The sequence below is a fragment of the Bison bison genome, unplaced genomic scaffold (assembly GCF_000754665.1).
Source record: "Bison bison bison isolate TAMUID 2011002044 unplaced genomic scaffold, Bison_UMD1.0 scf7180017864386, whole genome shotgun sequence".
In the NCBI taxonomy this organism is placed as follows: Eukaryota; Metazoa; Chordata; class Mammalia; order Artiodactyla; family Bovidae; genus Bison; species Bison bison.
The window spans coordinates 563,571-576,506 of NW_011494958.1; the positions used below are offsets into that span (position 1 = coordinate 563,571).

The window sequence follows — 12,936 nt, forward strand, 5'->3', positions numbered from 1 at the left end:
GCTTCCTGTGTTGGAGTAATTCCACATCATATGGTCCTGGTGGGAAACAAAGTCCTCCTTCCTCCAAAGAAACAGGAAGTTCAGCCAGGAGTCAATTTTCCTAGCTTCCTTTGCTGTCCAGGCATGGCCATGGCTTAGGCAATGACACAGGGTTAGGCAATTACACACAGCCACCCTGGACCCTAGGAACTAAAGGGGCAAAAAAAGCAGTTGCTATACAGAACTGATTCAGTCGCTGGCTGTAGTAGCAGTGCCATTCTGGGGGACAGTCAACCAACAGCTGAGATTTCTGCAATAGTAGCCATGGTATCCTTCAGAGCCGCTGTATGTCTTTGTTCTGTATGTCTTTTGCTATGATTCTGACTGTAAAACCATCTGTTCCTTTTCTGTGGCTTGCACTAAAAATCCTGAGTGATATGAGAAAATAGGTCTTAGATACTGCACTAAGGAAAGCCTCCTTTAAGACAGTGCTATTTAAGCTGGGTTCTGGACTTCCCTAGTGGTACAGTGGATAAGAATCTACCTGCCAATGCAGGGGTACACAGGTTCGATCCCTGGTCCAGGAAGATTCCACATGCCTCGGAGCAGCTAAGCTCCTGAGCCACAACTACTGAGCCCCCCGCTCTAGGGCCTGTGAGCCACAACTGTTGAGCCCAAGTGCAGCAACTACTGAAGCCCACGTGCCCTAGAGCCTGTACTCCACAACAAGAGAAGCCGCCGCAATGAGAAGCCCATGCGCCATCCTGAAGAGGAATCCCCTGCTCTCTACAACTAGACAAAAGGCCATGTGCAGCAACAAACACCTGGCACAACCTAGATGGATGGACTGATAGATAAAGCTGGGTTCCGAAGACTGAAAAGGAGCCAACCATGGGAAGAAGGTGGAAAGGAGTATGCCACACAGAAGGAACAACAAATCCAAAGGTCTGAAGTGGGAGAAACCTTAGCACCGTCCTCAGAACTGGAGGTGTTTGGATGGCATCACTGACTCAAAGGACATGAGTTTGAGCAAATTCAAAGAGACAATGATAGACAGAGAAGCCTGGTGTGCTGCAGCTCGTGGGGTCACAAAGAGTCGGACACAACTTGGCGACTGAACAACAGAGCCGGAACAACAGAGCCGCCTCATCCATGTAGGGTAAGGAGCAACAGGGAGAGCTGGGCTCGATATGGTAGAACCTTTCTCAAGGAGCCAGGATTCCAAGTTGTCTCTGCCTAGCTCCAAACCAAAGATTCCATCCAGCCCCTCCCTGTAGCCTTTCCCCTCCCCCACTTTTGGAACTCCGCCTATGCCGTTTCCACGGTTGGTCGTCATAGTCAAGAGTGCTCTGTTTCACAAACTTCTCAGGCCAGGAAGGAGTTGCATGTCGTTGAGGGGGGTCCCTGCCCCCCAGGCAAGGATCTCAGGCCAGGCCAGGACACCAAACAGGGATCATGCCCGTGTTGATACCCCCGGTGGAGCACAGCCAGGACACGCGCGTTGGGCATCCAGCATGGCGCGAGGCGACCAGGGCCTTGGCAGAGGAGGCACACCAGCTGACCGACCGCTGCGGGCAAGAGGCGGTGACCATGTGGCAACCCAACGAGAGTGTGCGGGACCCACACGTGGCGCACCACCTCTGCCGGGCCGCCTACATTCTGCCCTGGCGCTTTCGTGTGGAGATGCTCAAAGGGGGCAGCACCATGGAGAAGCCACCGCCGGGCGAGGGCGTTACGCTGTGGAAGAGCAAGATGAAGCCGCCTGCCTGGCATGCCCGCCTGCCGCTGCCCATGCACCGTGACGCGCGGGCCCTGCAGACCGCCGAGGTGGTGCAAGCTCACGCTCGCGGGGCGCGCCTCACCGCCGCCCGCCTTGGCCGCGCGCAGCACCAGATCAATGGGCAGCTGCGGCTGCTGCAGCGCCAGCGCGAGGCTACGGACCGCAGACTCAGCGAAGTGCGCAAAGCACTGCTGATTAACCAGCAGAGCGTCAAGCTGCGGAGCTACCGGCCCAAATCTGAGACGGTGGGACCCCCCCCCCCCCAGGCCAGCCGCAAAGACTCAGGCCTCCGCTCCCAGATGCGCAGAGTGGGCAAAATCCACCCTAGAGAGGAAACACTCCCCCATCACAGGCCCAAATCCACCCCAAGATGAGATGCCTTGGTTCCCAGTCCCAGAGACAGAGATCCTCCCAAACGGATGCGATCCTCAAATCCCTTGCCCCAGAAGTGTTAGTCGTTCTGTCATGTCCGACTCTTTCTCCAGTCCATGGACTATAGCCCGCCAGGCTCGTCTGTCCATGAGATTCTCCAGGCAAGAATACTGAAATGGGTAGCCATGCCCTCCTCCAGGGGGTCTTCCCCACCCAAGGATCAAACCGGTCTCCTGCATGGCAGGCAGATTCTTTACCATCTGAACCACCAGGGAAACCTTGCCCTAGAGGGAGATATCTCTCAGTCTCCCTACTAGGGAGAGAAGGTGGGACCCTTGAGTCAGACAAGAAGCTAGATTTACCAAAAAGTAAAATCTACCACTCCCGGCCTAGACAAGAGGGTGAAACTCTCCCCCATGCATGAGACCCTCAGTGCCCCAAGCCCCCCAACCCCACTGAAAACACACAAGAAGCCCCCAGCTGAGTAGTGAGTGATGTTCTAGTCCCAAGAGATAATTCTCTTCATAATATTTTTTTAAACCCTAACCAACTCCCCGCTCCCCTAGGCTTCCCAGGTGGCTCAGTGGTAAAGAATCCACCTGCCAATACAGGAGAGACATGGGTTGCATCCCTCAGTCAGGAAGATCCCCTGGGGGAGGAAATGGAAACCCACTTCAATATTCTTGCCATGGACAGCGGAGCCTGGTGTGCTGCAGTTCATAACATCACAAGGAGTCTGACATAACTGAGCATTCATGCACCAAAAACACCCCCCAGCCTCAGGGAATGAGAACCCCACCCCAGGCCTCACAGGGGTTAGGGTTAGAATTAGAAGAGGGACAGGTCCTGCCTAAAGACTGAGACCCTCAGACTCCTTAGACCTGTACCTGAGAGCTAAACCCCTAGCCAGGAGGAAAGAGTGAGAACCTCTAGTCCCAGCCCTGGTAAAATCCTTCCCCTAAAGTGAAATCCTCGACAGCCATCCCCAAAGGGGACAATATTCCAGCCTCCCTGGGGAGATATGAGACCACCCCACGCACACACATAGGGTGGGTTTCCGAGTCCCAGCCCCCAAATCCAGACAATAAGCCCTCAAAAGGGCAAACCCCATCATCATTATGATGAGACTCCTCCACTTGTAGCCTGGGAGAGAGGATAAGACTATCACCAAGGAAGGGGGAGCCCCTCAGCCCCAAAGAGCAATGATAACCTCCCCCCAAGTTAAGTCATCTCCATCCCAGCTCACTGGGCTCCTATCTGTAAAAGGAAGAAGCCCCCGGCCCTGCTCTGTAGAGGGTAAGACCTCCCCCAAGTGAAAGTTAGTCACCCAGTCTCATCCAACTCTTTAGGACTCTGTGGACTATATATAGCTCACCAGTCTCCTCTGTCCATGGAATTCTCCAGGCAAGAATACTGGAGTGGGTTGCCATTCCTTTCTCCAGGAGATCTTCCCTACCCAGGGATCTAATTTGGGTCTCCTGCATCATAGGTGGATTCTTTACCATCTGAGCCACGGAGAAGCCCTGGTGAGAGCTTCCTAAAAGGGTAAATGCTTCTCAGAGAGTGAGATCCCCAAAACGTGAGAATGCCCCCAACTCCATTCCCCAAACCCAGAGTTTATAAGGTTGGCAAACTCTGTACTATTCTAGAAAAAGAGCTTTCCTTCCCCTCCAGCCCTCTCCCACAAGTGTGAAAAATTCTCTCCTTGTTTGCCAGATCTCTGACAAAGCTGACAGTATGCTTACCTGGGAAAAGGAGGAGCTAAAAAGCATGAAGAGGAAGATGGAGACAGATATGGAAAAATCAGAGGCCTTGCTCAAGGTTTGGGACACCTGGGGCCTGGTTAAGGGGATTGGAGGGGACCCTTGGCTGCCTAATGGGCAAACAGCTTTAACCTTGGGGATTGTAGCAACAGCAAATCCTTCAAGCCACCCACCTGTCCCACCCTGACCTGACATTCACTGTATTTCCACTTTAGGAAATGGAAAGACTGAAGCTCTGAGAGATGAAATTGGGCCTCAAAATAATGCCTCTGTGCCCTAGTGGCTCAGATGGTAAAGAATCCACCTGTGATGCAGGAGAAACAGGTTCCATCTCTGGGTTGGGAAGATCCCCTGGAGAAGGGAATGGCAACCCACTCCAGAATTCTTGTCTGGAGAATCCCAGGGAGAGAGAAGCCTGGTGGGCTATAGTCCATGCAGTTTCAAAGAGTCAGACATGACTGAGTGACTAAGCATGCCCCTCTGTGCCACGCCCTGTCCTGTTGTTAAGTCCTTAAAACCCTCCTGTGAAATAGAAACTATGATTCTCATTAGAGATGGGGAATTCGAAACTCATAAAGATGTGACCCCACCCAAGTTATGGAGCTAGCCAGTGGTTCAGTCAGCTAGCTAGTCAGTTCAGGTGTATATTTTTCCTCCAGATTTAGAGAGGTAAATTTACTATTTTAAATTTTGTATGTATTTTTATTTCTTTTAAAAAATATATTTATTTTTGGCTGTGCTGGGTCTTGTTGCTGCACAAGGGCTTTCTCAAGTTGCAGTGAGTGGGGCTACTCTCTAGTTGCAGTGCACGGGCTTCTCATTGCTGTGGCTTCTCTTGTTGCAGAGCACAGGCTCTAGGTTCACAGGCTTCAGCAGTTGTGGCTCAAAGTTTCAGGAGTTGCAGCACAAGGGCTCAGTTGCCCCACTTCATGTGGGATCTTCCCAGATCGGAAATGGAACCCATGTCCTCTACATTGGCAGATGAATTCTTAACCATGGACCAGCAGGCAAGTCCCGCTATATAGTACAATTATTAGTATAGTAATTGTATTAATATAAAAATATCGCTACTACTAATTGGCTTCCCTGATAGTTCAGTTGGTAAAGAATCTGCCTGCAATGCAGGAGACCCCAGTTCAATTCCTGGGTCGGGAAGATCCTCTGGAGAAGGGAAAGGCTACCCACTCCAGTAGCCTAGAGAATTCCATGGACTGTATGGGGTCACAAAGAGTCAGACATGACCGAGCGACTTTCACTATTGCTACTACTGAAAATTACTATATTTTATATATATGTGTATATATAATATCATATTTTCTTTATCCATTCATCTGTCAACAGACATTTAGATTGTTTCTATGTCTCAACTGACAATGCTAAAATGTGCATGAGAGTTATTTCCCTTCAAGTTCCTGATTTCCTTTATATATGTACCCAGAAGTGTGAGAACTTCCTCATGTTTCAACTCAGGTGCCTTGAGCTCTTTACTCTGTATTATGTGTTCATCTTTATCAGCTCCATTCAGAGATGGTCCCTCACTGCATCCTTCACTCTTGCAACAAGGATTTCTTTATGATATCACTAATGGAGACATGAAAGTAGGTTTCAAGGAGCCTGTATGCACTTGTGACTTATCCATTTGACAAATATTAATCCAATACCCTGGTGTCCCAGGCACTGTGTTTGGCAGGTGGGACAAGTTGTGAACAGGCCTTGCCCTCCAGGAATTCACATTAAAGGGTCATTCAAATTAGGGACCAGCCAGGGTTGGGAGGGTGGAGTTAGGGGAAAGTGGGTGGAGTTAGGAGCTGGTGCGCCACTGTCCGTGGTGCTGAACCTTAATTGCACTCAACTTATTATACCTCCGATGCAATGGACATGCGCTGTGTGTACTTACTTAGTCACTCCTTGTATCCGACTCAGTGACCCCATGGACTGTAGCCTGCCAGGATCCAATGGACATGAACTTGGGCAAACTTTGGGAGATGGTGAGGGACAGGGAGGCCTGGTGTGCTACAGTCTATGGAGTCACAAAGAGTCAGACATGACTGGGGGACTGAACAACAACAATATTGTACCTCCAGGCTGCTGTCATATTCCTTTATCTGGTGATCCTGAAAAATCCTTAAGTAAGTCTGAAACAGACAAGGGAGAAGACCCTGAAGGTGGCCCTGGTAGGGAAGGGCTTGCAAGAGAGAAAATGAAATAGGGGGGTGGGAAAAGACAGACAGAGGGAAACCCAAGAGAGTGTTGTTGTGTTGTTTAGTCACTAAATCTGGCCCGATTCTTTTTATGACAACCCCATGGACTGTAGCCTGCCAGGCTCCTCTGTCCACAGGACTTCCCAGGCAATAATACTGGAGTGGGTTGTCATTTCCTTCTCCAGGGGATCTTCCTGACCCAGGGATTGAGCCACATCTCTTGCACTGCAGGTGGGCTTTTCACCACTGAGCCACCAGGGAAGCCCTTTCAACTTAAAATCATGAACTTAAATCTCAAATTGACAGTAAGAGGGTTCCCAAAAATCTCACATGTGTCTCTGGAAGACTTGCTGTCCCATTGTGCAAGTTATTTCATACCTTCTCTTCCTTCATATCTGTCCAACTCCCTGCTCTTTCTTCATTTTCAAAGAATGACCCCAATGCATGGAAACCACAGAAGAGAATTTCTCTCATTTTTCCTCTACCAACCTATAACTCCATCTATCTACTATACCCACCTCCTCCCACTTCTCCTACATCATAAATATTTCTTTCTTCATCAGATCACTCTCAACAGTGAACAAATGGGGGATTATCCTTTAATGGACACAGATCTACTTAGGATGATAAAAAGTTCTGGAAATGGACAGTGGTAATGGTTACACTGTGAATATACTTAACTGCTACTGAACTGTACACTTAAAATGGTTTAAGTGGCTAATTTTCATCTATTTTTTGTTGTTGTCATTCAGTCAGTAAATCATGCCTCTTCGAGGCCCTATGAACTGTAGCGCACCAGGCTCCTCTGTCCTCTAGTGTCCCCCAGAAATTGCTCAAATTCATGTCCATTGAGTCAGTGATGACGTACAACCATCTCATCCTCTGCCGCCCCCTTCTCCTCCTGTCCTCAATCTTTCCCACCATCAGGGTCTTTTCTAATTAGTCGCCCTTTGCATCAGGTGGCCAAAGTATTGGAGCTTCAGCATCAGTCCTTCCAATGAATATAGGACTGATTTCCTTTAGGATTGACTGGTTTGATCTCCTTGCAGTCCAAGGGACTCTCAAGAGTCCTCTCCAGCACCACAATTTGAAAGCATCAATTCTTTGGTGTTCAGCCTTCTTTAAAGTCCAACTCTCACATCCTTACATGGCTACTGGAAAAACCATAGCTTTGACTATCACTTTGTTGGCAAAGTGATGTCTCTGCTTTTTAATATGCTGTCTAGATTTTTCATAGAAAATATGTACTTCCCTGGTGGTCCACAGGTTAAGACTATGCTTCTACTGCAAGGGGCATGGGTTTGATCCCAGATCAGGGAACTAGCATGCTTCCACTAAAACCCAGCACAGCCAAATTAATCTTTTGATCCCACCCTTCCAGATAATCCCCATTTCTCTGATTCACTCACTAGTCAATCTTATCTGCACACTTGTGGTCAGAAACTGGGTCATTTTCCCCCAGGGCATCCCTGCAACCTAGCACAATTCCTAGAATACAGTAAGGGCTTAATGAACATTTGAATTAATGAATGAAAGACTTTATATCCATTTTTTACCCAAATGGATGAATCCCAAAGAAATAATATTCAGCAAAAGAAGCTGGATGTAAAAGTACACTCTGTATGATTCTGTGTATATGACATTTCAAATTTCAAAAGCTTGTTCTTAAAGAGTCAGGTAGTTAATTTTTTAAGCTTTGTGTGCAATACAATCTCTGTCACAATTATAGATGGTCCTCTGGTGCAAAATGATACACATTCAGTAGAAACTGTAATTCTAATCTTGAATTTTTATCTTTTTCTGAGCTAGCAATATGCAGTACAATACTCTCACCTGATCTGGGCAGCAGCAGTGAGTCACAGTTCCCAGTCAACCACTGGGTAAATAACTGATGCCTTTCTAGCTATTCTGTGCCCATACAACCATTCTGTTTTTCACTTTAAGTACAGTATTCGATAAATTACATGAACTATTAAACACTTTATTAGGAAATAGGCCTTGTATTAGATGATCTTACCCACTCCAGTGTTCTTGCCTGGAGAATCCTAAGGACGGGGGAGGCTGATGGGCTGCTGTCTATCGGGTCACACAGAGTCGGACACGACTGAAGCGGCTTAGCAGCAGTAGAAGATTTTGTCCAACTATAGACTAATGTAAGTGTTCTGAGCATATTTAAGGTAAGTTAGGCTAAGCTATGATATCCAATAAGGTTAAGTGTATTAAATGCGTTTCAACATAATATTTTCAACTTACAATGTGTTTACTGGGATGTAACCCTGTTGTAACTTGAGGAAGATCATACTTAATTTAGACAGTGGAGTACATAAATAGCCAGAAACAATATGTACATGAATGAGCATGGCCATGTTCCAATACAGTTTTATTAAAAAAAAAAAAAAGATAGGGTCTTTCTTGGTGGTCCAGTGGTTAAGCAGGGGATGCAGGTTCGATCCCTGGCTGGAGAACTTTTGTTTATTGTTGTTCAATCATTAAATCATGTTCAACTCGTTTTCAACTCCATGGACTAAACCCACCAGGCTTCACTGTCTATGGATTTTCCAGGCAAGAGTGGGTTGTCATTTCCTTCTCCACAGGATCTTTCCAACCCAGGGATCAAACAAGCATCTCCAAGTGGATTCTTTACCACTGAGCCACCTAGGAAGCCCCACTTTCAGTCACTTTCCCCTATCTTCCAGCTTACAATTGACCTTCTCTGCCTCTCCTTCCTCGCTCCCAGACCCTGGCCTCCTGTCGTGATGCTCTGGTCTTCTGCTGTAAGGAGAGGCTCCAAGCTGTGGAGCTAATGAACCAGCCACTGGACAAGGTTCTGGAGCAGGCAGGCCGCCACTCTTGGGTGAACATCTCCCGAGTCCCCACTCCGCGCACACAGGGCCTGAAAACCCCGCCTCCAGACCCTGTGGGCACCTATACCCCAGGTAAAACCGCGCAGAAATGAGTCCAGTATAGTGGGTGCCCTTGGTGCCCAACTGCTCCCCCACTTCACGGCCAGAGGAGCCTGGCTGGCTACACTCCATGGGGTCGCAAACAGTCAGACATGACTGAGTGCCTAACACACGCATACACACACACCTCCCCCCAACTCCTGCAGAGTGCGCCACGGCGCTGTACGAAGCCAAGCGACTGTTAATGGAGTCCAAGGACACTTTGCTAGATATGGCAAAGAACGAGGAGGACATCCGAGAGCAACAGCAACAGATAAGCGACCGCGTGTGCGCCTCGCTAGCGCAGAAAATGCGCGAGACCTTGGAGCTGAAGGTGCGCCCTGCTAGCGCCGCTCCCGGTTGGCGGCTCGAGTCTAGAATGCTATAGTATGGGGGGTTGGGGGTGGAGGGACGTAGGCAGAAAGGGGACCCGAAGCTGGTGTGATTCCGCGCTGTGCTCCCACCCACCCAGGATAGACTGAACATGACCTTAGGACTCATGAGGGGAACGATCCACCGGTGCACGAAATTCAACCAGGAGATGTACATCACCCGCGGCCTCATCAAGGTAGGTTTAGGGGAAAGGGTCTGCGGGGATGCGGCCAGGGGCGTCCGGGAGGTCAAACCTCATGGCTCTGCACACCGCACTCCGCCAGGGTCCTCTGTCCAAAAGTCACCTGGAGACTCGAGAGAAACTGGACAGACCTCTGGTTCGCATGTATCAGAGACATGTGGGCACCCAACTTCCGGAGGCCGCACGCCTCGCCCAGGTAAGCCCCTCTCAGTCCCTCCCGCCAGGCCCTGCCCTGGTAAGACTCCTTTCTCAAGCACACAGCCCAGGTGAGACACCTGACCCAGGTCTGTGAGTCCTTCAGCTCCCCCCGCCCCCAGGAGGATGCCTTCAGTACCCACATGTGCAGCGTGCTCAGTAGAGTCCAACTCTTTGCTACCCTATGGGTGCAGCCCACCAGGCTCCTCTGTCCATGGGATTTTCCAGACAAGAATACTGGAGTGGGTTGCCATTTCCTCCTCCAGGGGATCTTCCCATCCCAGGGATGGAACCTGGGTCTCCTGCATCTCTTGCATTGGCAGGCGGATTCTTTACCACTGAGCCACCTGGGAAGCTTAATACTCACACCCATCTCAAATAAATTCCCCCAGTCTCTACCCTACTTCTATCCAAGGTCTGCCCCTCCCCTCACCTTCATGAGCGTCCCCTTCTTCATACACGCCCTGTCACAGGTTCTTTTCAAGTACATTCAGGCCCAGGTGTGTAACCCCCAACCCCATTCTAGGCTCTCCCCTCCTAGGGGTGCTCCTACCCAGGCGAGGTCCTTCCACACGCACACCTGACTCAGATGTGCGCCCCCCCAACCTGAGGCCCATGCCCTCTTCAGCTGTCGTCCTTTTACACGCATACCTGGCCCAGGTGTGCCCGCCCATCCTAGATAGCACCACGCTCTGGCTCGCCTGTCTCCCAACACTGCCCCTTCTCGTGTCCAGGGCACTGACAAGCTGCAGCGCCACATCTCGCACGTGGAAAAGAACCTGGATGAGCTGCTCTCCATGCGCAAGAAGCTGACCTGGAGCTTCAACTGCAAGAAGATCGGGCACGATGTGGACTACAGCGTGGTGCGCCTGCGCCTCCGCCAGCGGCACCCGCACGTGTGCTACGAGCAAGCGCAGCGCCTGGTTAATGACTGGGACCCACGCACGCCACCGCGCGTGAAGTCCAACACCGCTATCACCAAGTGACAGGCGAACCCCTGCCCCAACAGGCCTCAGCCCAGTGGCCCTCCCTCTCTCCTGACCCCCTTCGCCCTCAGAGCGCCCTCTAGCAGAATTATAATTAAAAACGAGAATGCATAATTACCACTTATTAGGCTCGTGGTCCTGGTGGTGGTTTAGTGGCTAAGTCGAGTCCAACTCTCACGACCCCATGGACTGTAGCCAGCCATGTTCCTCTGTCCAAGGGATCTCCCAGGCAAGAGTTCTGGAGTGGGTTGGGGGTCTTCCCGGCCCAGGGATGGAACATGGGTCTCCTGCTTTGTGCACAGAGTCTTTACCATCTGAGCCAGCTGATCACTTAATTACAGCACGTTATAGGCTATGCATCCTGGAAGTTATTAATGATAGGATGGATTTGGCCACTGTATTTTGGGGGTTCAAATCCCGGCTCCCCAATTTCAGATTATGTGGCCTTAGTCAAGTCACTACTTGTCTCTGGCCTCAGTGTCTCCAAGCCTGTAAAATGTAGAATTGTAGCGTTAACTTTGGAGGCTTGTTGTAAGGGAATAGGAGAATGGTGACTGTATATAAAACATCCTTAACTGCAAATGAATTATTATTCCCATTTTACACTTGAGGAAAGTGAAACACAATGAGGTTAAGAAGATGCCAGAGGTCACACAGCTAGTCATTAGAAGAACTGGAATTTTAATACCTGACTCTACAGCTTGCTCTCTAAGCAGAACTGGGATTCTGCCTTTATTGACAAAACACACACTCAGGGATATAATTTCCTCCTCTGGAGCTCTCTCTAGTGGAGGCTGTTTATTTTCCCAGACCCCAAGCAACTCCATAAAATGAAAGTCACTCAGTGAGTGTCCAGCTCTTTGTGACCCCATGGACTATACAGTCCATGGAATACTCCAGGCCAGAATACTGGAGTGGGCAGCCATTCCCTTCTCCAGGGGAATCTTCCCAACCCAGGGATTGAACCCAGGTCTCCCGCATTGCAGGCAGATTCTTTACCAGCTGAGCCACAAGGGAAGCCCATAAGGAGGTCCAATTCAGCCCTCCCTGCTTTCCATTGCCCTTATCTCCATTTACCAGGGAGGGGGGCGGGGCAGGGGGAGGGCGGTGGATATTGCTTCTCCAAATTTTACAGCCTCCTTCATTCACTTATTAAGCCCTTATAAAGTGCCAGGTTCTAGACTTGTGGACACAGTAGGGGAAGGAGAGGGTGGGATGAACTGAGAGAGTAGCAGTGAAATATACACAATAACATGTGCAAAACAGATAGCTAGTGGGAAGCTGCTGTGTAACAAAGGGAGCTCAGTGCTCTGTGATAACCTAGAGAAGTGGGATGGGGGGGTGTAGAAAGGATGCTCAGGAGACAGGGGATATATTGTATACTTACAGCTGATTCACGTTGTTGTACAGCAGAAAACAACACAACATTGTGAAGCAATTATCCTCCAATTAAAAATAAATTTAAAAAAAAGAATATGGGGGGGGGGGCGTTGGGAAGTGCCAGGTTCTGAGCCAGGTGCTGAGAGTGAAGCAGTGAGCAAGGCTTACATAGTCTCTGCTCTCAAGGAACTTACAATTTGATGGAGTGCAACCTGTGTCATCCTTTTTATTATTATTATTAATTCATTTTTTATTGAAGGATAATTGCTTTACAGAGTTTTGCTGTTTTCTGTCAAACCTCAACATGAATCAGCCATAGATATACTGCAGCTCTAGGGTGGCCTCCTACAGGAAGCCCACCTGATTGCACCCACTCATTCAGGCATAGCTCAGTTTCTCTTCTGTGTTCTTTTGGACACCCTCCCATCACAGAACTACTCACACTAAGCTGTGATAATCATCTGCTCTCACAGGAAGATTTCAGGGTGTGGTAGACACAGAATAAGGGGTGTTCATTCAAGCCACAAATACTTCGCAAGCAACTGCTTCATGCCAGAGACTGTACAGCAAGGACCAAGACACACGTGATCCCTCTCTCATGAAACTGACCGTGCATAGGCTAAGAATGACCATCACAAATACAATCTTTTTGGCATAGCCCCTTGGACACAACTGAGCCCAGCCAACATTTTACAGAGAAGGAAACAAAGTTCAGGAAGGTGAAATTATTTGCCCAGGGTCATAGAGCCAACAAAGGACAAAGC

At 49.3% G+C, this 12,936-nt stretch overlaps 1 protein-coding gene across 1 annotated transcript; it reads left to right on the plus strand.

The window, feature by feature from the left end:
* The first annotated feature begins 1,313 nt into the window (after positions 1-1,313).
* CCDC105 (coiled-coil domain containing 105) lies at positions 1,314-10,909 on the plus strand. The gene is made up of 7 exons (XM_010858349.1): positions 1,314-2,004; positions 3,848-3,952; positions 8,833-9,031; positions 9,205-9,371; positions 9,510-9,605; positions 9,694-9,807; positions 10,541-10,909. The coding sequence occupies exons 1-7, from the start codon at positions 1,435-1,437 to the stop codon at positions 10,790-10,792; spliced, it is 1,503 nt and encodes a 500-aa protein (XP_010856651.1). The 5' UTR covers positions 1,314-1,434; the 3' UTR covers positions 10,793-10,909.
* The last annotated feature ends 2,027 nt before the right edge of the window (positions 10,910-12,936 follow it).